Here is a 27,229-nt window from a genome sequence, read left to right as displayed (position 1 = left end):
AATAATATTATCTAAATAAAACTCTCCTAACTTCTACTCACTGCAATTTCACATTGAAAAATGTAATGTATTAAAAACTCCTTGTAGTAGCTTTAAATTCATGTTTCTTTTGCACATGTGCTCTTGTGTGTCTATTGAAAAACTGCAGTTGTTTTGCTTTTTCATTATTTTTGTACAAATAAGAAGCTTATGTGGACAAAAGCAGTAGTATTTCCACTGTCATAACCACAAAATATAATGTCAAAAATTAATTGAACTGAATAAAAATCTCCTCCTCCTTCTTTTTTAACTAACTGGCCAACTTATAACATACTTCTCACTGTAAGTTGTGCCTGGGGAAATGTGAACACAGACTCAGTTTATCTGATTGAAGGAGAATCAGCCCTGGTGGCAGACTGAAAAAAATAACCACATAGGAAAGTACAACCTCACAGACAGCCTTGTTTGCTTATATAGGTCATATAGAGACATCAGTAAAAAACTGAAACTGTTTCATAACCAGTTAAGAACTTCCTGTAGTAGCTTTAACACAAGTTTTATTTTACTGGTGTTCCAGTGATCGACATGCTGGATTTCCTTACAGCATATTATTTACTGCAACTCTTGCCTGGGAAAATATGAACAGACTCAGTTTATCTGATTTAAGGACAATTGGTTCCAGTGGCAGAGTTTAGGAAAATATAATCTTCTCATAGATGGTCTTGTTTGCTTTTATAGGTCATATGAAGGCATCAGTAATAAGTTGAGACTGTTTCATAACCAGTTGAAAACTTCCTGTAGTAGCTTTAACATAAGTTTTATTTGGACATTTATAAATGTATATGGGATTGTTGTCTGGAAATTCAATTAAAAACCTGTTTCTTAACAAAAATGTGAATGTCTGTCTTTGACTAACTCTCTCAATCAAAACCTGACAAACAAAGGTTCAATCAAATCTCTGCTGGTTGAGAAAGTCCTGTTGTCCATATGAACATAAACACCAGTGAACCATCTTTCAGTTTAGTTTTTTCTTTCCAAATGTTTGGTCATCACACTTGTGCCGGTAACTGGTGAACACTGTTATATTAATGTGGACGAATGTTTTTGTGCCATTTGTTGTGTGTGTTTGCAATCTGGTTGCTGAGTGACATAAATGAAGATCTGATGGTGATGCTGCAATGGCTGCTATAAAACACTGTGGTGTGTGTCTGTGCTGTGGATTTTAAAGATCGACTGTCTTGATGGTGTTTATGCAGTAGTGGCTGATTTGGCTCTATCAGCACACATATGACCACTTTATGCGTGTGTGTGCTCTTGTGTGTGTGTGTGTTTGTCCTTATTTATGTCCAAATTGGGGATTTTCATCCGCTCACACCCCAGTTGATTGGGGACACCATTGCTATTGGGGACCAAAACCACAGTCCCCAATTAGATTTCATTTCAGTTGCATTCAGCATGCTCCAATATGGGTTTCTGTCTGAAAAATCTCCATTGTCCCCAAAAATGGCCTTTTTTAGATATTTTGTGTGTGTGTGTGTGGTCCTCACTCTTTCTTTATTATTTCCGACTGATATTACCAGTGTGTAACAATACTGAATGTCAAGCTGGAACAATACAGAATTCAGTACACCATCCTCATCTCCCCTTCATTGTCTCCTGACTGATAAACCATCTTGTTTAGTTGCATTACCCCTCCATCACAAATTAGTGCCTACCTATAACCTCCCCAATATTAAAGGTATTCTAAGTCTTGTTACGCGGTTTCTAAGCTAGTCACATACAGCAAACATCTCCTCACGATCCGCTGGCTGTCTGTCCTCTGAATATAGGACGCCGACGCCGACAGCGAGACACCGAACAGTATTTTTCCTGACACAGGACCAAAAAGGAGATGTTCAGATGCTCATCTGGCCAAGAAGAAGGAAAAGGAGAAGGAACAAGCCAAGTCCTGTATTTACGTGTTCTAACCCTTATGCACGTTCATGTCAGGGAGCACAAGAGGGGGAGAGGTGGAGATGGGGAGGGGCAAACTAGCTCCGTTTTGTTTGATAACATTTTTGAAGGTCAACAGAAGTGACGTCAACCAACCGTGCTTAGAGTACCTTTAACCTTCTGACTTTTTTGTGACTGATTTAATTTTTTTTAGTCATTTGTTATGCTCTGTTGTGTTTACCTGTTCCTGACGTGATTATGAATTAAACTTGATCCACAGAGTTCCCTGCCTGCCATTTCCTGCATTGGGTTCACCCTCCTTGCTCTCAGTGTGAATTTCATTATTATGTTGCTGTTAAAAACATAGCATTCCACAACTGTACATTGCCAGATTTTTTTTGTAAGACTCTGCTATAGTTGTTGCTTTCTAAAAAATGTGTTGAACAAACAACTTATTAACAATAATATATTATGTAGCCATATTTTCAAATCTACGCTCAACTTTTATGGACAAAGTTGCAATTCTGTTAAAAATGATGATACTTGCATAAAGCATTTTGATCTCTAATTCAAAATAAATAAATTATTGTTGTTTTTGAGACCAATTATGATCTTAGATCCATAGCTCCACTTATGACTTTTCTGATTTTTTCTGCAAGATATTGAAATTGACTTGTCTTTGTCTGTATGAACCATCAATGGAGTAAACCATGTTGATAGCTTGCTATTGCTAGTTAGCCTACATAGATCTTCTCTAGACCCACGTGACCCCCAACAATCATTTTAAGATAGTTTAAAATGGTGTAGCCTTGTGTGTATGCAGCCTTTTGTTGATACACAAATGATTAGAGTTAATTAACTTACTGACCTTCCTACTTTATCAAAAATAAATATCATTTTATGTGTAGATTTTGGTTGATTTTGCATTTATTTATCATTGTTGCATGGGTGGAGTGCATGGTTGTTGAAACACAGAAACCTGAGAAAATAACCTACTGTAGTGAGACAAGTGAGACAATTTTTTATTGACTTCTATATTACAAATCAAGCCAACTGCTTTGATCACTGTTCTAATAAACTACTGATAAAATAGGCCCTAATTATCAACATGCTATACAGGGTAGGATATAGCACTGCTGGATGAGTTTCAGTATTCTGAAAATTGTAAACAATACTGCATACTGGGTGAGCAGTATTTGTGAGTGTAGTTGAACTTGATACTACTTCTACTACTACTACTACTAATGATAATAATAATAATAATAATAATAATAATAATAATAATAATAATAATAATTAATATTTATAGCAATTTTGAATAAGGTCTGTACTCTGGTGACTTATACAATAAATAATAGTCACCACTGACTGAAGTGTAAAACACTCATATAATGCACAATTCAATCCACACACGACTACAAAGAAAAGATCAACACCACCTCCAATAAGCAAAGCTACATTTTGTGAAATCGCGCACCACAGCCCACCACCCACTCCCGAAAGGAAGCAGGTGCGTGTGTCTTCCCGGCAGCCCTGCACATGTGGCACAATTAGTATGGGGGAAAAAAGTGCACAGATTAGCGCCGGTCTTGGTGAGCTTTTGTGAATGTCGTTACAGTTTATGATAAAAACTAATTATACAGTCTTTCAAGGAGGGTACGAGTTATTGAATTTTGAGTAGATTTTGCTGATTGCAGTGACAAGAATGATCCGCTACTTAACGTTATTCCTTGGAGGGTCTTGAACTGAGCTTTTCAATCAGTTATGGTTTAAACTTTGATATAAGCCAATGTGTTTAGTGTATTGTAATGAAAACACATTGTTCAAATTATTTAATTGAAAATTGTGTTCCAGGACTGTACATTATCAGATTTTAAAGGGGATCTATAAATAACTTTAATATATTCATCTTGTGTGTATAATACAAATAAGCAATATGTTTGATAGAAAAGGGTTAATACTTTAATGACCTACACATTGCATTTGCTTTTTAAGAGATTTTTATTATGGGGGTTGATAGTCTGCATTAGTGTTTAGGAATGGTATCAATGCAAAATGATATCCAAGCATGTATGAAACTAATGAATGTTACATGTTAGTTAACTGAGAATCTGTTAACTAATCTTGGTGACTCTCATCAATAAGTCTTCTCTCCAACAGATGAGATGGCTGACATTTGAAGTACAATGGAGAGAATGAGGAAGAAGAAACAAGTCACTCCACAACAAGATGCAGAGCAACACATTCAGTTGAAAATTGATAAGGCTGGACTCGAAGAGCGTTTGATCAATCTGCACAAAGGTTAGTTGTCATATTTTTGATTTATCTATTTTTTTTTATTATTATTAAGTCAGCACTCAATTTTTTAGGGTAACTTTGTACAGGCTATGTGAATTGGGAGAGCTGGATTGTGAAGTATTTTTGAGCCATTTTGGTAATGTTTGTTTAACGTTTCTGTACATATATGTATTAATGAATCAAATTCTCAGAGAAATAACTCCACCCTATGCTGCTGCACACCCTGTATTTTTTCCCTGCTACAAGGTCATGCCTTGTCTCTATATCAATGCAGAGTCTTTATGTCTGCATTGTGATGCGTCTTGTAATCAAAAAATGTCCACACTTCTATTCATTACTTGTTGTATATTTGTGAATTTAGTAATACTCTGTGGTTTTGAAAAATGTTGAAAAATATTACATGAAGTTAAATTGTGATAACATTTGTTTTGGTTGTTTGAGTACGAATGTAACGTGCTTTTCCACGATGTGTCCTAGAGTTGGGTGGTATCCAGCTTTTGATGCCTTTAAGCCTCACATGAATTTAACTTGGTTGAACATCTCTTAACACTGAGCAGTTAAAATGTTCCCAGACGTGACATAAATGGAGCCACCTACATCCTCAGACACTTAAGTTCAAACTTTAAGTCTTGTTGGTTTCTTAAATTGTATCCTGTTTCTGTTTCCAGCAGAAATTATCACCTGATATCAGTGAGCAGACTGTGGATGAGAGTGACAGACCTCAGGTAGGAGCCAGACTATAACACACTAGTTAATCTCTCAGAGATTAGACGGTATTGGTTATCTGTGTTGTATATAGTGGGTCAGTGAGTATGAGTTACCTCCCAGCATTTCTCTTACGGCAGCCCAAGTAGTCTGTGTCTGTAAGTACTTCTCATGTCTGTATGTCTGCTGTTGGGTTGGACTCTGTCTGTTAGTTACCACACCACAAGTATGGCTAGACTGATAAACTGGTGTCTAAAGGTTTCATCTGTTGGGATGGACTCTGACTGTTAGTTACCACACCAAAAGTATGGCTAGACTGATAAACTGGTGCCTAAAGGTTTCATCTGACGGACGTCCCCAATTAGATTTGGGTAGCAAGTGTGTGTGTTTTGAACGACCCCAAAAGTATGGCTAGACTAACAAACTAAATTAAGTTTAATTTGGTTGAACGTCTCTTGTTAACACTGAGTAGTTAAAATGTTCCCAGACTTGACATAAAGCTCACTAAATAGCTTCATATTTTAAAATGCAGATCAAAGTTTTTGGGGTTTTTTTTAAGTGGGTTTATACAGACTTTTGATTATTCCACTACATGTGTTCCTATTAGGGCTGTTAGTTTTTCAAAAAATCAAGTTCGAATTAATTAAATATGACCCGTAATTTGTTAGAATAAATCAGTTGATCAGTTTTGTTGATTAGGTCCTCCTTCTTTGCTCTTTGTGCTTCTACCATGGATAAGCAGGCAACATAGTAAAATCGTTTTTCTATCTGTCTTTATGATCATGAGTCTCTATTTTGAAAATTAACCGGATTCTCCCTTCCTTTTGCAGCACAGCCACACCAATTAGCTGCTTTTTACAAAGTCGACAAACAGCCTTATCTTTGTCCATGACTTTGCCATCCACGGTGTAGAACCCAAAATACTTCCACAAGCTGCTTCTCAGATGTTTTGGTGTCGTGATTGTCATTCAGAAAGTAGTGTGGGGGGGGGGGGGGGGGGGGGGGTGTTCAGTTAGTTACTTAAGGCCCTGACTGAAACCACACGCTACACTGTTGCATCTACTTCATGCTTCAGTTTATCACAAACATTCAAGATAGACACATTTGGACGCGGCTTTCACTGGACAGGAAGGGGATGCAAAACTGTAATCTGTACAGTAACTAGTAACTAAAGCTGTCAGATAAATGTAGTGGAAATAAAGGTACAATATTTGCCTCTGAGATGGAACAGAAGTATAAATCTGCATGAAATGGAAATACTCAAGTAAAGTTCAAGTGCCTTGAATTTGTCTTCAAGTACAGAACTTGAGTAAATATAGTTACATTCCACCACTGATAATGTCAGTCTTCAACACACCTGTTGATTTTCAGAACAAACTCTGTAGAAAAATTCATCAAAACAAGTGAACATTCACATGACAGTTTCTGTGGTCACTGAACAACAATCTGGTTTGGTTTCACTTTCTTGGAAGGCATGTTCAGATCTGACCATATTTTTATCACTTTCATAGAGGAGGATGTGCAGATTATCAGGCACCTCCTGACTGTTATTACTTCATTTACTGAAGACTCTTTAGATGAAGAGGACAAACCAACAGACACTGGTTTAAGGAACTCATTCTGCCTGCAGCTTTTAAAGGTAAATCTTGTGACTTTTATTCTTTTTGTGTGTAGAGATGAAGAGAACTGCAATCATGGAAATTAATATACATGCATATTAATACAAGGTAAAAAACCGTTGAGACAACTTAATATTTCAAGTCAACTTACTGCAATAGATTTGAATTTTGAGCTTCAACTCAAACAAGTTTTAAAATAAACTAAATCAACTTTTTCCAGCCTGTGATTTTTAGTTTACAGAGAAACTAAAAGAAGTGAATCATGTTTGTTATTTTTGAGGTGCCTGAAAATTAAATGTTTTTAAATAGAAAAAAAAAAAAATAGAATAGTAACCATTATTCAATTTTGTTTGAAATATGATTTTTTGGGAGGTTTCTAAATGTAAAAGATTCAAAGAAGATTAGTAGTTGTTGAAAGTTTGAGTTTGAGTTGAGCTCAAAACTTTAAACTCTAAACTAAATCTAAAGTTTCCTTGAAAGTTTGAGTTTTCTCAAATTTTCCATGTTTACAGTGACAGTAACTGAAAAGACAAAAGTTTTTGGTTTGATATAATTGTTGGTATACTTTACTGTAAGTATACTGTGTTTGTGTGAACTTGTACTCAGTGACACTTCAATGACATCAGTGAACAGTGTTTGGTAGATTTTATAAAACTTGCTCCCTTTCTATAAACAGATCTCTCAAACAACAGGTTTCACTCTGAAGAATGGAAGATTACAGCATCGACAACTTCACACTGTATGATAACAGCACCTATTACTACTATGACGACTATCATGACGGCAACTATCGTGACTATATCGACTATTATGGCAACATGTACCACAACAACACCCTTCTATTCATCCAGTTTGTGGCAACATGTATAATCATTTGTGTCAGTCTTCCTTTGACCCTTGTGGCCATCTACGCTCTTTATCGTCTGGTACGTACATTAAGTCTAAGATTTATTCATTTACTATCTGTCTGTCAGTCTGTCAAGGATCTTGATCTGGATTGTCTTGACGAAGTGTTAATGTTAAGAATATAGTTTATTATTAATTGTGTTAATAATAATAAAATGCTAAGTGAAAGGCAGGCTGGATTTTAAAGCTGATTTAATCCGAATCTCTGAACATAACATACACACACTTATATGTATATGTATATATATATAAGTACTATTACATTGCTAAAATATTACTGAATTACAAGTAAAAGTACTAGTGTTAGAAAAATACTTACAAAGTATTTGCCAAAAAAACTACTCAGAGTATTAGTTACTTTTAACTACTTAATTACAGTAATTTGAGTATTTGTAATTAATTGTTTCCACCCCTGTGTGTGTGTGTGTGTGTGTGTGTGTGTGTGTGTGTGTGTGTGTGTGTGTATACACATACACATATACATATGAAAAATACACAGATGACTCTGACTGCAGTTCAGAACAAAATGTGATATTTGTTCAGGACATGTTTACAACTGCTTGTTTATTTTTACCAATGTTTTTCTGCAGGTAAGAAATGATCATGTTGGTCCGATCTACGTCATCAACCTTCTCATTTCCAACCTCATCCACCTCTGCTGCTTAATAATTCACGTGGCACGACCTGAGATTTGGTCTGTTTCTCTAATTGTACAATTTATTTACTGCTTGAGTCTGGTGGCCAACGTTTGCTTCATGGTGTGCGTCGCCCTGGAAAGGTATCTACATGTTTTTCTGTCCAGTAGCTCTTTCCATGTCTGACCATTACATTACTATATAATAATAAAGCTCCTCATAGATTATATCTTGTATTACAGGTATTTGATCATCGCCTGCCCACTGTTGAACAGCTTCAGACGAAACATCAAGAACTCTGTGGTGGTTTGTGTCGTTGTCTGGATCCTGGCTCTTCTCTTTGTTCTCACTTTATATTTCCGGGTTGATATTCAGCACCATTTAACCATCTTTAACGTCTTCCTCCTCCTACCCTTCCCACTGTTCATATTCTTCCTGGGTGGGACCCTCAAAGCCCTGTCTGCCAGTCGTGTCCCCTCTGATGAAAAACGCAGAATTGTGGGAATTTTGGTTCTGTTGCTGTTTATTTACATGCTGCTGTTCCTGCCCATCACCATTTATCACCTGACAGCAAGAACCATAAATAACATCACCCTCTGGATCCTGTCTGTCATGTTTCTTAGGCTGAGTCCTCTTGCAGACTTGACTCTGTATGTTTTCATGAAGAAAGGGACCATAGACAAGCTTTTGTCCTCTGTGTGTTGTTGCAGAATGGACAGCAGTGATATCAGCAGTTCACCAGTATGAATGATGGCAACATTTACACAGTCAGCATCATGTAGGAGAGGAAGGAGATAAAAAAGAAGAAGAGATGTAGATAAACAGGGAGGACAGAGAGAAGATAACCTGCCATCTACTGACATGATGTCTAATGAAACAGCACTGAGGGAGCAGTGGTTGCTGGGAAATAATTTGGTAACCTTGTTCTGGTTCAGTGTGATGGCTTCAACAAATATAAATAAAATAATAAAAATAAAATATAATGTTATGTTTTTAGCTGTAAGTTAGCTGTAAGCCTTTGTGTTGCTGATTTCAGAGGCCCCTGAAATAATAGAGCACGTATTTGGGCCAGGATGTGTCATATCTGTGCCTGAAAAACTGCTGCAGAAGCTGCAGGAAATGTTTGATTCGGCCCAGGAGATGTTTCTAGCTTTTAATAAAGAATGAATATATAAATTGTTATTTATGCTGTTTTATTTTCTGTCTCTTTTCTCTCTCTCACCTTTCCACTCTACCTTCACCTGTCTTGTTCAATAGAGGCAAAAGGCCCAAAATAATATAAAAAACTCTTTAAATAGGATCCTTTATTATTCATTATTTTTCGTAATCTGAACAGACGGATAGAGCAACTTTTTGCACAGGACGTTAATGGAACTTGTGATCTTAGTATCATTTTGTATCTTTACAACACATCGGGTTTGTGCTTTTGTCTCATGGCCCAACAGTAAGTTTCAGTTTTGGCTCTTGAAGTGAAAAAGTTTGTCCAGCCCTGATTTAGATTTTACAAACAGTCCATGTTCCCTCACAAACAGCAGCGAGGACAAGTTAAAGCTGCCTGTTGGACGTCCTGGAGCAGCTTTAATCCTCCATCTAATCATCCACAACAAGGTCAATATCAATACTGTACATTTTGAATTAAAACAGTTTAAAACAGTGTTTTAGTTTAGAACTACTTATGAAGTTTTTAGTGTTTACTTATTTTTTCTGGAAAATAAAGTTATTAATGCTTGTTTATTAACTGGATTTACAAGTGAAAAAGAATAATAAAGACTAAAATAATACAACAGAATGATAAAGAAATAAAACAAAGAAATAAGAATAAAATATTACTAAAATTGAAAAGATATTTAAAGAAACTCAGATATATGATATATGATTTTTGCTTTATTTAAATTCTTTATTCATTTTCACTTCATTAAATAAAATTTCTATGAATTATAAACATTTTATCCACTTGTCTTTTCTTTTCATTTCTTCATAATGTCTCTGTAAAGTTGCTGATATTGAGTTTGACATGTGATGCAAAGGTCTTTTTAATCAGCGTCCACATTTCAAAGTGACCTGTCTTTGATTATCAGGCAGATTTCTTCAATTAATTTACTTCTTTATTCATTTTCTGATTGATTTTAGGTTTCAAACTTTACATCTGTTCAATAAAAACTGGCCTTTTGGTTAATTCTGGTATATTTATAGTAATGTTTAATAATATGTTCTGTCCCCGGAACATTAATTAATGTTAATGAATGAAGGCCACACCCCTCTGTCACCTGGCCATCCTGACAACCAATCACTGACCGCTTTTTGAGTAGTCGGCCCACGTCTCCTCCTTTATGACGGAGGTAAACGGGAAGTGATGGTGTCTGAAAAATGGCGTGGGAAAAACGCCACGTGAGTCTCCGAAAAGACCGAAAATCTCCGGAACCAGCCGATCAATAATCTCCCTTCACGGCAGGTGAGTTGGTGAACTCCAAGTTTTCATTTCTCATTTTTTTCCCAGTTAATTTTCTTCTTTCATAAACTTTTGCTGTTTGATTTTCTGTTTGAGGACAGACCAAACAACTGACACCTGTCCACAGAGCTCTGATTAACTTTGTTGTCCAGCTGATTTACTCTTTTTACTCTTTAATAAACTGAACCGCTAAAACTTTCCCAAAGATCCTCATTTGATTTGTTTCAGTGAAGAGGGTTTACTCTGACCAAATTTTGAGGTCCTGAACTGAACAAACTGAGTTCTTTTTGCTGTTTATTGTTGAAGACCTGAAAAGTTGTGTTTTTATGTTGAACTCTGAAGAGTTTCCGGGAATATTTATTTTGGACTTGATTGAAAATGACTTTCTCTTTTTTTCTTCTGTCTCTCTGGTTAAATGTGTTTTTTCATCGTCCCGTCATTCACATTGATTTATACTGAACTGACTTGTGCTACATTGTCATCCTGATTATTTGTGTGCCGTTGTTCTGCTGGTTCAATGACCTCTTAAAATTTCAAACATGAAATTGTGAGATGAACTCTGGCTGCACCATAAAAACAATGATGAAATATTTTGCTGAAAATCAGTGCATCATAGTGATTTTTACAAAATGTTGAGCAGGGGGAAGTAATGAATGACAAATACCATCATCTAAACCTCTTTTCATAGATTAGGCCTCATTCAACAGTTTTCAATGTAGTTGCTCTCATCCATCTTTGTAGACATGTTTTCTTATCATTCCAGTCTACTGACTGACATTTTCTATTTTTTCAGATGATCTGTGCTGCAGACTGTCGTCACTAACATGGAATCCAACGTCTCACTGCAGAATCTTTCAGGCTCTGGACTCTTCCAGCAGCTGTTACAGGTAGGATATTTTTAAAACAATGAAACACAAGGTTATGAGACATCTCTGAAAATAATTGATATTGTTGTGGTTGACATTTTCAAACCCTTATGTGCATTCTGTGTTCAGTCGATCCGTATTTCTTAATTCTTTTGAGGGATTATTGCAAAAATGTGCGTGTGTGTACATACATACACATAAGTACCTTGAAGTGTTAGGCAGGTGTGAAGAAATGCTGTAAAGTAAGAATGTTTTCAAAAAATAAAATGTAATGGTTTATTTTTATGTCCAACAGCCATTGCATAAAATAGGCCGCATAGGTCACATGACACCACTCACTTTGCAGAGTAAATTTAACAATAAAATGTTTGTTGCATGGCTGTATGAAAGAAGCTGGAATTATATAATACATATTGTTAAGGAAAACATGCAGAATTTCTTGTATTTTAAAACTTAATACCGATTAAGTCCAACTGCGAGTGGATGTCATTTCAACAGCAGTGACCATTCTTGTCAGCATTACTGTGATGTGTTTGCTACACTGATATGATGAGTAAATGATTTTTTGCCGTCTTGTAGAAATTCACCAGGTTTATGTGCTTGCTGGTTAGGGATAACTTAGCTTATCTGTTATATTGCCAACAACATGTGGTCATACTGCTGCAACGTGACTAACAAGGATAAAAATGTGCAACTCAGGACTTTTAACACTTTATGTAAATTCCTCACCTTTTGGCAAACTCACCATTCTAAGTTCAAAACAAGAAAAAACCGTCAGCAACTACATTGGTGTGGATCTGATGAGAAACTGGTTGGGGGGTTTGGGATGAAGGGTGTTCAGTTCACAGTATTACCTTATGTAGCTAGTTATCTGGCCAGCACCATCAACAAAGGGAACAGTGTCTTTATAGATGCATTAAGTGTTGATATTAGTGTTGCACATTCAAGTAAACAAGTTAGTCTAAGTATGCAGTCTAAGTCTGTCTGGAGCCACAAGTTCTCTATTTTCCCCTGAGAGTTTCCTTTTGTGGATTTGGCACCCAAAGCGAGCCTAAGGGTTCTCACTGAGTGAAGACCGGCAGGAGTTATCAGCAGACAGAAGAGTCTGAATGTTTCATGGAACTGTGTGATCTTTAATTAATTTATGATTAATATTCAGTGATGGAAGAACCATTCAGATCATTTTCTTAAATGTGCAATATGACACTTGTACCACCAGGGGTCTCTCTCACATTAAAACAATAAGAGAAGACATGATGATGTCTGTGGCAGCAGAGGAGCATCTGCTTCATGCTTCATTTTATCATTTTTCACTGGACAGGAAGGGGATGCAAAACTGTAATCTGTACAGTAACTAGTAACTAAAGCTGTCAGACAAATGTAGTGGAAATAAAGGTACAATATTTGCCTCTGAGATGGAACAGAAGTATAAATCTGCATGAAATGGAAATACTCAAGTAAAGTTCACGTGCCTTGAATTTGTACTCAAGTACAGAACTTGAGTAAATATAGTTACATTCCACCACTGATAATGTCAGTCTTCAACACACCTGTTGATTTTCAGAACAAACTTTGTAGAAAAATTCATCAAAACAAGTTTGATGTGAACATTCGCATGACAGTTTCTATGGTTATTAAACAACATGCTGTTACTACTTTTTTCTCACTTCCGTAGAGGAAGATGTGCAGATTATCAGTCACCTTCTGAATATTATAACTTCATTTCCTGAAGACTCTTTAGATGAAGAGGTCAAACCATCAGACACTGGTTTAAGGAACTCAGTCATCTTGTGGCTTTTAAAGGTAAATTTTGTGACATTTCTTTTTTCTGTGTAGAAATGAAGAGAACTGCAGTCATAGAAATGAATATGCATACATATTAATACAAGATAAAAAACAGTTGAGACAACTCAAGATTTCAACTCACTGCAATAGATTTTTGAGTTTTGAGCCTCAACTTTAACAAGTTTTAAAATAAACTAAATAAACTTTTACCAACCTATAATCTTTAGTTCACATAGAAACTAAAACAAAAATATTTAGAAGATTGGTAAAATCAAATTTTACATAACTAGATATTTATAAATGTATATGAAATTGTTGTCTGGAAATTCAATTAAAAATCTGTTTCTCAACAAAAATGTGAATGTCTGTCTTTGACTAACTCTCTCAATTAAAACCTGACAAACAAAGGTTCAATCAAATCTCTGCTGGTTGAGAAAGTCCTGTTGTCCATATGAACATAAACACCAGTGAACCATCTTTCAGTTTAGTTTTTTCTTTCCAGATGTTTGGTCATCACACTTCTACTGACATTATTTTAGTAAACAAAACATCACAGATTTAGTTTTTGTCTCAATACAATTTCCAGCAGTCAGATTTTCCTTTAAACATACACCAATAAAAAGCACACGAGGACCATGAAATTATATTCAGCAGAGGTATATTACAGAAAACAGCACATTAAAATCAACAATGAATAAAATCATACATATAGTATTTTATATATTTACATGTGTGGCAGAGACTGTAGGGAATTCCTCAGTCTTAGAATCGGGAATGAGATAAATAGAACAACATGTAAACTTTTGGTCGTTGTGTGAGTGTTATTCAGGTTTGATGGAGATTGTGTTTTACATCATCTCCTTCTCACACACCCAGTGGTGGTGTTCTCTGCAGGCGGCACCGACCCAGGTCACAGAGCCAAACGGTAAGGGTTCAGAGTAGACGCAGTAAACACGTCGACCACCCTGCTGCAGCTGAATCCTGTTACTGCAAAACACCACACATTTCACACCATCAGTATCAGGAATCATCATCTGCATCAAACTTAAAGACCCCCTCCAGTGAAAATGTGTTACAAGACGTATCAGGAGTAAAACAAGCAGTAAACATCATGTCTGAACATTTCTTGCTTTGAAACTGCAGTGAGGAAGGGCAGTCTCAAAAAAATGGATTCAGACAGGCTGAGTATATGATGTCATAAACCTAAGGAACCAATCCTGTTCATCGAGGGGGTGGTGCTATACATATCATTAGCAGCTATGTCCAGCCCACAGGAGAAGCCGGATGTAACTAGTTACTGCGATCAGCTCACAAAATAGAGGAGAGGCCAGGTGCTATTTAGAGGTAGGGGTGGTGCTTGGGATGCGTGGAGGGGGCAGGGACTGTTTGCATATTCATCAATAATTGAATACTAAATGAAGTAAAGGTGCAGAGGTATATGTAAGCCATCTTAACAAGGCATTTGAACTTAATTGGCAAAGAAAACAACAACATATCGATGTGAACGGTCAGACATGTTGATATTACGCCTCCTACACATTCACATTTTTGTGCCATTTATTTGTGTTACTTTGGGTATTTAAAGACCTTCAAAGAGTCTTACACATCTGTCAGCTGACTTCTGTCCACCCATATCCAGTTCTTCAATTGACCTTTCAAGCCGATCCACACGACAGAACTTCCCAAAGTATGGAGGAAATCCTGTGAGGAGGGAATTGTGTTGTAGAAAGGTCATCAAGATAAGGCTTTGTTTATCCGTGCAGCGTAACTGCAACACACAAAAGTGTTCTTAACAACATGCTTAAACAGTGCATGTATGGATGCAAGAAAAATCATAAATACCTCTTCTCTTGCATCATTTAAAACCACTAAATGAGCTCCTTTTGCCACACAGTCTTCTTCTGCGTTCCTCCAGTTGTTTCTCTCGGTGGACAGCTCGTAACAGCTGGACATGTACGGCCTCCATCCCAGTGGACAGCTTTGAAGTTCTGCTCAGAAACAGGACGGGGTAATGAGGCAGGACAGGAAGCAACATGACAGTAAATAAAAGTTTTTCAAGAAAATGGAAAGAATATCTGCGCATTTTAACTTCAAAGCATGAAACTGTGTCTGGCTCTGAAAAAGTGACCCTCACCCTTTTCAGAGAGCCTCATCATCAACCTTTTGTTTTCAGCCTCAAGTTCCACTATGCGATGTTGTTGTTGCCTGAGATTCTCATTTAATATATCATTAGCTGTGGTCAGGTGGTTGTTATTGTCCTGTAACTCTCTGTTTTCTTTCGTCAGTTGGTCCTTCTCTAGAAGCAGGGCGCTGGTGTCAGTAGTTGACATCAGGGTGACATTGGCAGAGTTGATGAGGTCAGACCTGTTGCAAAACCCAACTAGGAAGGAAAAAGACAGAAAGATGTTCCTCTCTTTGAGTCACAATTTATTCCTCGAAATGTTGAGGGATTAAGAAAAAAAAATCTCTTTCTTTTTTGTGTTCAGGAGTAACTAATGCATTTTTTAACCTGGACACTATTTTCCCATGTTTTTGTGTCTAAGTACCTGATGGTGACAATAATCTTTGGAATCAGTCCATTACTGAGGAAAGTGCTTGCTTTTATTGTTTGTAATTTTTTTTTACTGTTCTGACTTATTTTAACTATATTTTAGTGTCTTTTCCTTGTTGTTACCTCAACTTTAGCTTAATTTAGTCTTGCCTCTGTTTGGCCTTTCTGTTGTTATATTGCCTCCTGAATATCTTTTGTTTTGTTTGTCAAAGCATTTTGAGAACTTTGTTCTTATAGGTGCTATGTAAATAATGCTCTTTTTATTATTATTAAGAGGGAGGTTGAACATCTGAGAAACAGCGGGGAGAAACAGTTTGCACAGCCAGAATATTTTCACGAAAGTCTGTACTCAAGTACAAGCACCGTTACATCACTATAATGTGACTCAGTTACAAAGAAAAGTACTGGTATTAGAAAAATACATAAGAAAAAGTACATAGTATTCTTCTCAAAAACTACTCAGACTATTAATTACTTTTTAATCGTTGTTTAATCAGGAATCCAGGAAGTTGCAATGTTGATGATTCATGCAATTTCAACCAATCTCCATGAAATCTGCACGGCCTTGTCTGCAAATTTGACCAACCATTGTAGTTTCCCACGAGTTCCACCAGTCATAGAAGCTCTGCACGCAAATGTCATACATGTAGGTTTCAATTAATGATTAAATGTTTGATCTTTTTTTTTTTGTATTTTTATTTCTTTATTTTGTCACAGGTACTGAAAAGAACACACGATTTGTCTTTGTTATTGACATCATCTTTGCACTTTTATATTTAATAATTTTGTTCTTGCTGTTTTGTCTGAGTTTGAGCTCCAAAAAGATTTTGCTTCTTTGAAGAAAAACCCCCAAGTGCAAAATAAAGCATATTTTTTTTAGTTTTCTTTGGCCCACTTGTGATCAAATAGCATTAATGGCTATGAAAATGCAGATGAAAGGTTTGGATATTAATTCAAATTGTACTCAGTGCTCAATTAGTAACTAAGTAGATTACATTGTGAAATACATACTTAAGTACAAGTAAAAGTACAGACTTGAAAATATACTCATAAAAGTACAAGTGCCCCGAAAAAAATACTTAATAACACTTAAGTATTTGTAATTAATTACTTCCACCCCTGTATATAATGTCAGTCGAGACTTTATTTTGACCAAACCAGACTTGGTGATTGTTGGGAAAATGGAAAGACAAACCAAAATGGTTTTAGAGAGTTTTAATTTCTTACTGTCAGGTTTGAATGAAATGTGTTGATGACAAAATTACTCTTCAACAGTTGTGGTCCCCCTCAAACGCTTAGACACAAAACATGATAAATAGGGTCCAGGTTGAAAAAACTCCAAAGTTACCCTTGAACGATTGCACAAAACTTCCTTAGAGAATCAAAAAACTACAGCAGGGAATTCACTGCATGTTGCCTGCAGAGACACTCAAACAACCTGCACTCACAGCTTTTCATTGGCTGTGCAGAAGCTTTGGTTTATGAAATCTTAAACTTTTACTCAGCTGTTGTGCTGTACTTGTGGAAGGTGCTGGGCAGGCTGATACTCACTTCCTTGGAGCCGAAGAGAAACATTGAGAGCTGACTGTATGATGCACAGCAGGCCGAAGCTGACTCCAACCACAGTGAAGACTTTTGACCATCCTACAGGACAACACACACACATACAAACACACACACCAGCTGCAGTAATTGCATTGCCTGTTATGACTGCTAATAGCTTTTTAAGGAAGCTGTCCTGTAACCACAGTGTTACAAGTTGGATATATGACTCAATAGAACGACATGTAAGTTGTACACTGATGTAGCCTGACTGATAAGTTAGGGACTCTCCACAGCCTCACTGTACTTAAGAGGACTCTAAATAGGTCACATTTATTTCCTTTGTGCTTCAACAAATGAACCCATGCATAACTGAATAAAAACAGCAGACACAGACAGCATTAATCATAATATTTGTCCTTCAGATACATGTGTTTATAAGTGTATTGAATACTACCTGTACCTGTTACCGCTATACTTGAGTCTCACTGAATCTGTTAATACAGTACAGTAAACTGCCAAAGATGATCACAGCCGTGCTGATATTCAGTACAACAGCACTCCCTCTAATGTGATATTGCTTTTATACAACAGCTCTGCGAGTGTCATTTATTAGTTAACAGCAATCAGCAGATTTTAAGTGCTGTGCATGAACGTGCTAAAAGAGTGGCGTTCATGGACTGACCGAGTTCAAAATAAAGTTTACAATTAATCAACATGAACTTGAGCGTCGTTCACTCCTGAGAGATATAACGGTGCTCACATCACAGCTGATTTTTAAAAAAAAGTGTGATCGCAGCAGAGAGAAAGAGGGAGCGTGCGACTCTGGACAGAAGTGTCGACTTGATATAAAAATGTTGTTTGATCATGCAACATGAGGTGTATGAGTTACACTGCAGACTGGAGTTTACGCCACTGTGGAAAACAGACAGATCTGCTTTATAGTCACTCCTCTCCTCTGTTTCCTCACCCTCCTCAATCCCAGTGCAGTTCTCATGCATTACGATGCCTTCATGTTCAACTTGAAAGTTGGAATTTTGACTTCCGAATTGAAAATTTCAACATTATGTTGCTGTTCAGTTTTACTGTTTGTGTTTTCAAATTGTTGTTGTTAATAACTACAGACATACATTATCCTTGCTATTCAATATTGATGCTTTAATAGCCTACAAAAATATGAATATTGAGAACCACAGTGTATGATGTCATTGTCTAGAGTCGAGTGTCCATGTTAAGAAGAGGTTCTACTTAATTTTTTTTTTAAAGAAAAAAAAAAACAAAACAGAAAGAAATGTGAACCAGTTAAGTTTTTGGACTGAACTTGGTTCAAAATGAAAAATTATCAACTATATCAATTTTGTTGCAGCTTATATGTGTGTGAAATGATCAAATGAATAAGAGTGTAAAGGCCCAGAGGCCACACCAATAATTTTGGAAACCTAAAAACAAACAGGACTCATTCTGTAAGTCAAAAAACATCCTGACCTGAATGTGAATTCCCTCTCTTCTCTGGACTATTCCTCCCTTCATCAACTGGTGAATTCACGTAGTGTCCCATGTCCTTTCCTTTTGACAGTGACCCTGTTGAATTCTCTGTTAGAGATGGCGATGCTCAAAATGTACTGGTGCGGGTGTGCGCACATTAATTCATCACTGCCCTTCTATGGCGACCGGTTTCACAATGACAGTTGTGTCACCAAACCACAAATAAAAAAGAAGAAGGGATTGTAAATGTTGTGGGTGGAAGCAACCAGATAACTGCAACAATTTTCACAGTTTCACACATGGGTTAGGGTTAGTATTAATTATTATTATTTTTTTAAATGTCTATTTTTGATGCATATATCTATACATATGATAGTTTGCATTGCTTTAACCCATCTGCTTCCAGCTGGCTACCTGAGGCTGCTGCTGCGTGTGCATTGGAATCATGGCAGGAAACAGGAGGCCATTTTATCTCAATGAAAAATGTCATCTCCTTGAAATCTATATTTCAGTCTCTTTGTAATCTATATTTATGTACAACACTGCAATTAATTCGAGTGTATTTACACACGGTCATTTAATTGCCAAACAGTCAACACAATTCAGTAAATAAGGAGGATCTCTGTTTCATTACTTTATATACATGTAATAAATGTAATTTAGATAGTAATCACTTTAAAAGGTTTCCATTGCAAAACCAAAACCAAACATTCAGTGCGTGGAGGCTCTTTACTCAGAAAAATCTGATGACACAGAGGAAGCAGTGACGTAATGTATATTTCTGGATTATTCGTAACAGAGAAGATCTTTGTCATTGGAAAAAAAAAAAGATCTTTGTCATTGACATGATAAAGTTCTCTGATAATTCCAGGAACAAGATGATGTTCTTGTCTGTGATGTTTTTGTTCGTTACTGACAATAAGGTTAATTGTTTAATAGGTAATGCAGATGCAGTTCTGCAGTTCAGGCTGGTGAAAAAAAAAAAGTTGGTTGGCAAACTGAAAGAGCCCATTTTTCTCAGATGTTGGTCAACACTGTTTTCCAGAGTTGGGGGCCCCGATGTATCAATATGTACATCCAAAAAATATGCCTACGCCATTTAGGTGCCATCATATACACCTGTATTCAGAATGTGTGGTGAGAGTGTGTGTACTTCACATGTAGTATACCTCTACCAGATGGTGCATTTTCAGTATGGTTTAACCTAGAAATCAAACAATTTAAGGACTTATATGTTAGCAATATATTTGCATCTTTTCAACAGCTCATGTTTTGTTTTTCTCTCTTCCAAAATAACTCTATAATCTGCCTGTTGACACACCTCTAGATGCTTTTCTGATTGTGATTTTGTGATTTTGTATATGTATCTCCAGATCCAAACATTTATTGTCACCCTCTCTGGACTCTGTAAAGGCTCTCTGAGAGGAAGAACTGGGGGAGAGGATTTCTGATGAGCTTTGGGAGCGTATTCTTAATGTGTACATACCTCATCTATTGGCGCCAGATGTGGGTTAATTCAGTGTTAAGTTGTTCAGCACACTTTGTCTTTGAAATTGAAATTTCAAAGGGCTTTGACAATAATATGACAATGGTTATAACGTCAAATCAAGCATCAAAGCTTTGTGTGAATGAAAAGAACTTTATTTTAAAGTTTAAAGATTCAACAGATATAAAAAAAAGAAAAACTTGCATAATACTCATACATGTGATTTTGTCGTAGACGTTTTCTCACTTTCTAAATCTAAATACAAACCTCAGGAAAACGTAAAGAGAAAATCTGAATCCAAGTCATTTAATAAATAATGAAAGCTCTTCTCACTGAACACAGACTGACACTAAAAGCAGATTTTAAAGACAAATTACCTGAGACACAGATGTCATCTGACAGATGACAACTGTTTAATTCATAATAAAATAGACATAACAGAGCGCTGCATTCAAGACCACATAAAATGTTACTAGGTGATGCATTTTGTTGCAAAACAAACACAGCAACGGAAAGGATATCAACTAAAGATGAACAGAAAGTAGCCTGTGGTCAAAGGAAGTGAAAACACTGCTATGTAAGTGAGCACAGACGTGTGTATCCTCCACCCACACAGCAGCAGACACTCTCGCATCATGGAGGTCATGCATTGCATCGAACGTGACATCACTAACTGAGCACCATTAAACCGTCAGCTTGGCTCTCTCCTCCATTTTGAACTCCTGTCGTGGTCCTCGTGTTCATCTTTAGTCTAGCTATCTGGTGTGAGTGTTGGAGAATGGCTCGGCTGACTCTGCCACTGCTGCTGCTGTTGGTGACTTTGTGTGTGTCGTCTGCCGAGGAAAGAGGTCAGTGTACAACTTTTGACATGTAGGTGTCTTTACACATTTCTTTGTTCTCTTGATACAAGACGCTGTCACTGCCGGAAGAAAACCTCATGAAGTATTCTCAGAATAAACAACTAGCACTTCAGACCTAATAGTAGACAGTAGACCATATACAGATGAATTCATTTAATCTGAACTGGTTTCCGTAATTGAAAGAAACTAAGCTTGCAGCTATGATATAAAATGATAAGAAGTACCATTACAGTGTGGCTGTTTCTCAGTGTGTGTACAAATTAAACGTTCCTTAGCAAGACAGCATTTGATCTGATCTGTCTGATCTGTTTAATCTCAGTCTATTGTGTTTTCTTGATTCATTTATAGTAATTGTATTTTTTGTACAAGATGGCGTTGGGTGTCGCTGAAACTTGCAGCCTAGGGTAGAACTACAGGTGAAAATGATTTTACCATAGTGTATATTTGCCATGTACAGAGCCTCAGAGAGGCCACAGAGAGAAAAAAAAATAATGCACCAACTGTACACTGATAATTAAAGGCAAAACTATCAAATCAACCTCGAGTTGGCATCAATTTTTTCTCAAGGCTGTCAACACAAAACTACTGTGTGTTATTCCTGGTATATATGACATATTTGCAGACAAAAGCCTCAGTGCAGCAGCTCATACATCTACTTGATACATGTCACATATACAACAATCAGAAGTGTCTCCATTTGCTGTTGTAAACTCAACAAAAAATACAAGTGCATTTTTCTTAAGTCAAAGTTAAAATCTGTGATAGGGAGCACTTCTCCTGATAGGTGTACCACACTGAGATGCTGATTAAACAGTGTGATTATTGCACAGATGTGTGGGCTTGGTCACAATAAAGGACCGCTCTAAAATGTGCAGTTTATTTTATTTAATAAAAAAGGCAAAGTCATGGTCCTGCTCTGCCTCTGATTGGCCAGTACTCCTTGCCTTCTTGTGTTTGGTTGGTTAAGTAAGGGCATGAGGAGTGATTGGTTAGGGAGAGGTTAAAAAAAAAAAAAACTGAAACTGCACCTTTTAGAGTGGCCTTTTATTATGACCTGTCAAAGGCAGACGTGTGTCATAATCATGCCGTTTAATCAACATCTTTATATGCCACACCTGTCAGGTGGATGGACTGTCTTGGCGAGGAGAGGTGCTCACTAACATGGATTTATCTCAACTTTGTAAACAATATTTTAGGAAAATCCACGATTTGTGTTCCCACAAGTTTAAATACACTTGTTTCTAGGGAAGCAAAAAAAGTGATGTGCAAGTTTCCAGTTTGTGGGACAAAAGAATAAGAAGAACTTTAAAAAAAAAAAGGTTTCCCTGTCCAGCCCACCTTGTTAGATTTTCAGCTGATTTCAAGGAGGTGCAGTGCGTACTACGCGTTTGTTTAGCTGACACAATTCAACACTGTCCCCAACCCAATAAACCCAAAGTCCAGCATAGAGAGGCTGAGTGAATGTGGTCTGGACTCTGTGGAGGAGAGTCATGGTTTTAGAGACGCTGTAGAAGGACAGAGTTCCTGCCTTGTGATCCAGGTACACTCCGACTCTGGAGGACAGAGGACCTGGGAGTAAAGTTTTGATATTGTTATGTCTGAAATAATAAGCAAAGTCGAAACATCCTAAAGCCCAAGACTTGTCATTGTTGCCAAATCCACTTTCATTTCCTGTTCTGCTAATATCCTTGTACGCAACGGCTACTGAAACTCCCCCGCTGCTTCTCCCCACCTCCCAGTAACAACGTCCAGTCAGACTCTCTCTACTGAGGACCTGAAGCCAGTCAGTGAATCTGTCTGGGTGACTGGAACATAATTGCTTTTCTCTCATTACTGTTGCTTTTCTGTTCCCGTGAGATAAGGATAGCCATGTGTTAACTGTGTTGGGATCCAGTGTGATTTGACGGGAATATTGTAAGAATTCATCTCTGGTCTTGGGCTCTGGTTGTGGTAGTAAAACACCTACTTCAATTACTTTTGGTGAGATCTTGAGCCATTCTTCATTGAGAACATCAAGTAGTTTATCTTTGGCCTCTGACACAGCCGCTATCACATCTTCAAAATATCGAAGAGGGTGGATATTGTAGCTGGGTGAGTCTGTAGATTCACTGAGATGTGACAGCAGAGGGTAATTAAGTAGGAATTGGATGGGGTCATCAGTGTGTGAGAGTTGTTCCAGCTCAGCGTCTTTCCTCTTCAGCTCAGTGATCTCCTGCTCCAGCTTCTCCTGAAGCTCTTTGACTCGACTCACTTCAGTTTCCTGCTGGGATCTGACCTGCTGCTTCACATCAGATCGTCTTTTCTCCATGAGATGGATCAGCTCAGTGAAGATCTTCTCACTGTCCTCCACTGCTTTATCAGCAGAGCGACTGATAGCCTCCACCTCCTGTTGAAGCACCTTCACATCTTTCTCTCTGTCCTGGATTCTCCGCTGGATGTTTTGTCGATTCATCCCAAGCTCCCTCCACTTTCTGTTCCTCTCAGTTGCGGCTGACACTGTGTTGTGGCCTTTATGTTCATCCATGGAGCAGAGATAACAGATACACTGCTGATCAGTACGGCAGAACATCTTCATCACCTCATCATGATGAGAGCAAAATTTCTCCTGGAGGTTTTTGGAGGGCTCCACCAGCCTGTGTTTATCAAAGGCAGGTGATTCATAGTGAGGCTGAAGGTGGAGCTCACAATAAGAGACCTGACACATCAGACAGGACTTGAGGGCTTTTAGTTTTCTCCCAGTGCAGAAATCACAAGCCACATCTTCAGGTCCAGCATAGCAGTGTTCAGCAGGAGCAGCTTCAAGTCTTGTTTTCTTCAGTGCTTCCAATAAATCAGCAAACATGGCACTTTGCACCAGGACGGGCCTCTGTGCAAATGTCTGTTTGCAGTGAGGACAGCTGTAGGTTTTCTTTGGATCTTCTCCATCCCAGTGGGATTTAATGCAGCTCATGCAGTAGCTGTGTCCACAAGGAATGGTTACTGGATCCTTCAATAGATCCAGACAGATGGAACAAGAAAAGATTTCCCAGTCCAGCTGAACTCCTTTCTGTGCCATTTCACCTCTCAGCAGCACTGACTGTTTGACTTTCAGTTTCTAAGAAGTGAAACTAGTTTGAGCTCTGATCTAAACAACATGTGTCCCTGCAGTGAATGTGGCCTGTCAGCTGCTGCACGTCACCACATGTTGGTTCCACCCATCTTCAAACTGTAGATCTGAAGGGGAGGGAACAAGGAAAAACATGGACAGAGTGGAGCTCACTGTGTTTGAGAGCAGGAGGAGGAGGGAGGAGTTACTGTCAAGCTTTGATTCATTCCAGGAAGAGGAGCAGCAGTTGGACTTTGTGTCCTCGTGTACAATGAGCACAACTCTTCCTCAAATTTCATTCAATGTCATAATGCAGCAGTAATATTTATCCAGAGCATCACATAAACACTGATAGGGAACATTTTTCACAGTAAAGTGATATGAAAATGATGTGTTCACTGACCTCTGCCAGGACTCTGATCCTCTTACTCACTCTTCCACTGACCTGTTGGTAGTTTTTTATCCTCGTAGTTACCAGGCAATAGGCTGCTTCTCATTTAACTCTCAGTTAGAATAAGTGAATAAGAGCAAAATGTTGAACAATTACTTTAAGCTATTTGGAATAAATCAATGATTTTATAGACTCTTTTAGTGGCGATTTCATAATTACAATCACAAATTATCTTAGAACAGTTGAGCACATTACAAAGCAAAAATGTAATTTTGCTTCTTTGGTGCCCAAATCAAAGTAGTGATGGCCCAAAATTTAAGTTTTATCATATACCAGCTGCCACTGTCAGTCAAAAAAAAATGAAGACAACTATGATTTAACATGATAAGACAAAAGGAGACAGATGTATGTGAGCCAAGACAAAATAAATGAAATGAACTCACACAATGTCAAGAGAAGAAATATTCTTACACCTATTTTTTTTTTTATTATTATTAAACAGAATAATACAGCAGATCGCCTTCTGAATTAAAGTTGTCTTTCATCAAACTAAGATGAGCTTTGTCAACTGGACAGACGGCAACAAAATAAAACTCGCCAAAACCATCTTGGTCAGTCTTTCCACTGTTAAAATAATCACCAGCTCTGGTTTGCCTGAAATAAATCTAAATAAAAAAAATAATTTACCGCATTAAATTTGAAAACAATCTGATCCTACACGCTCTGGCTTTTCCTCTGGCCCAGTGAACCAACCAAACCATTAAAATAGCAAAATAAAATAATAAGAATATGGCATCTGGCACTGGACTCAGCCAATCCCAGATAGTCGATTTGGTCCTCCAATCGCCCAACCCTTGCAGCTGTAGAAAGCTCGTCCATCCATTGAGGGAGCGTGTTCGGGTCAGCCAGTCTGCTCCCATTGGTTAATGTGAACTTTTTCAAGTAACACCTGCGGTCCTAGAGAGCGAGTGATTGTAAATATTCAGGACCACTCGTATTTTTTTTTTGCCATTATTAAGAAAAGAGCCGACAAAACTTGCTAGCCAGTGGTAGCTGATGTTTTTAGGGAACTGTTTTGCCTCCACCTAAGCTCCACTCGCAACAAACATAACCAACGGAAAAGGCATCTGTATGATTAAGGTGAATGAATTGTCTAATAACTATTTTGCTTTTTTTCCCCCATTGTTTCCTTTGTGCTGTAGAAACTCTAGAGATCATTTACCGACAGGCGACCATCACTCCTGCCAGAGGCTCATCGGTCAAACTACTATGTGAAGCATATTACGACTTCAAGAAATGTGGTCTGCTCCATGTTGTATGGTGTCAGGAAAGTACTGAGCTGACAAACCCCAGCAAGTATTTCACCACAGTGAATGAGACGGCCACCGTTGAGACCATGAGACGCAGACATGTCGTGACAGAGATTCTTGACCTTACATCAGAGGACAGCGGTGCATTTCAATGCAGTGCTGCATGTAAGAATGGAGACACAGCAATGGGACATTTCATCCGGATTAATGTCCAAGGTAGGTCTGAGGCAGTGGTTTATCAGTTCAATGCAAACTGAAGTGTTGGAATTTGTATTTTTTTCTGAGCCATTAGATGCACACTGACATCTTGTTCTGCTGTTATGTTCTCTTGCAGATTGATCGTCTGATTGACCAAGTCGGCTCCTTCAAAAAGGATTAAAAAGTGCATCAAGCTACATTTGCTAAATGCATTTTAAGACAAACATCACATTCTATTTTAAGTTAGTTAATAAACTAAAATTAATTTTCACAAAGGTTTGTTTTTTTTTGTCTTTTTGTGTTTCACCATCTATTGTAACTGCTTCAGTGGTCTTTAATCAGCACATTAAAGACACACAATACAACCAAGAAAGCTTATGTTACTTAGGAGTAAGTTAGTGATTTGTTGGTATTTAACATCATCGTTATTTGTGTATTTGAAAAGGAAGAAACATCTGGTCGAGAAATAATTAGGTATGATTGACTTTAAATATTGTGCAGAACATTAATTCCTGTTTGAATATATTGATGTAATTTACATTAGAGTTGCAATATAAGAGTATACACTGTGAAACAATATAAATCAGACATTTTGCCATGTATGTATTGACTTGTGAATTGTGTTGTGAATATTGGAGAGGTACTTTGTTTTGTCAGGATTTGACAAAAGTTGTACCTTTGTTTGTGTATTTTATCCATTAACAATTTCTCAGTTGATTTTCCCGAACTTTCTGTCATACAAGATTTTAATCTATCTTGCTAAGCCATAATTTACATCTGGACAAAGACAGGATTGCCAAAACGATGTGGTCCTGTACCCAAAGTCAATATAATATGAAGTGCAAATAAAGGTTATTTTCATTATTGATCTATCTGCCGATTATTTCCTAGGTACTGATAAATATGATATACTTTGTTCTATATTTTTTTATTTCTATCTTCTCAACCAATCTAATCAATCAAACAAACAAACAGGGAACTACATCAAAATCTCGCTATGCAGTCTTGTAGTATAATGAGAAATATTTGTCCTGTGTCTTGTATCTAAAAATGTCCTCAGTAATGTTTTTAAAAGTCCTGTTTTATCAGTCCAAAACCCAAAGATAATCAGCAATATATGATATAACATGATATAAAAGAGAGAAAA

General features: G+C 37.3%; 4 protein-coding genes across 4 annotated transcripts; 2 read left to right on the top strand and 2 right to left on the bottom strand.

Annotated features, from left to right (window-relative positions):
• The first annotated feature begins 4,743 nt into the window (after positions 1–4,743).
• LOC146322133 (uncharacterized) lies at positions 4,744–9,700 on the top strand. Its single transcript, XM_084725777.1, has 5 exons — positions 4,744–4,934; positions 6,426–6,553; positions 7,210–7,459; positions 8,030–8,217; positions 8,317–9,700. The coding sequence occupies exons 3-5, from the start codon at positions 7,241–7,243 to the stop codon at positions 8,819–8,821; spliced, it is 912 nt and encodes a 303-aa protein (XP_084581903.1). The 5' UTR covers positions 4,744–4,934; positions 6,426–6,553; positions 7,210–7,240; the 3' UTR covers positions 8,822–9,700.
• A 4,547-nt stretch (positions 9,701–14,247) lies between these two features.
• LOC146322132 (oxidized low-density lipoprotein receptor 1-like) lies at positions 14,248–18,953 on the bottom strand. Its single transcript, XM_084725775.1, has 5 exons — positions 18,753–18,953; positions 17,277–17,369; positions 15,309–15,554; positions 15,017–15,162; positions 14,248–14,875 (listed from the first exon to the last, which is right to left on the bottom strand). The coding sequence occupies exons 1-5, from the start codon at positions 18,823–18,825 to the stop codon at positions 14,774–14,776; spliced, it is 660 nt and encodes a 219-aa protein (XP_084581901.1). The 5' UTR covers positions 18,826–18,953; the 3' UTR covers positions 14,248–14,773.
• A 1,486-nt stretch (positions 18,954–20,439) lies between these two features.
• LOC146322130 (uncharacterized) lies at positions 20,440–26,443 on the top strand. The gene is made up of 2 exons (XM_084727535.1): positions 20,440–21,086; positions 25,777–26,443. The coding sequence occupies exons 1-2, from the start codon at positions 21,017–21,019 to the stop codon at positions 26,139–26,141; spliced, it is 435 nt and encodes a 144-aa protein (XP_084583661.1). The 5' UTR covers positions 20,440–21,016; the 3' UTR covers positions 26,142–26,443.
• LOC146322131 (tripartite motif-containing protein 16-like) lies at positions 21,101–24,593 on the bottom strand. Its single transcript, XM_084727534.1, has one exon. The coding sequence runs from the start codon at positions 24,151–24,153 to the stop codon at positions 22,459–22,461; it is 1,695 nt and encodes a 564-aa protein (XP_084583660.1). The 5' UTR covers positions 24,154–24,593; the 3' UTR covers positions 21,101–22,458.
• Positions 26,444–27,229: the final 786 nt, after the last annotated feature.

The sequence above is a fragment of the Lutjanus erythropterus genome, chromosome 9, assembly GCF_056507025.1.
Source record: "Lutjanus erythropterus isolate fLutEry1 chromosome 9, fLutEry1.hap2, whole genome shotgun sequence".
NCBI lineage: Eukaryota > Metazoa > Chordata > Actinopteri > Lutjaniformes > Lutjanidae > Lutjanus > Lutjanus erythropterus.
Note: the sequence above shows the minus strand (reverse complement) of the source record. Positions and strands in the feature narration are given on the sequence as shown.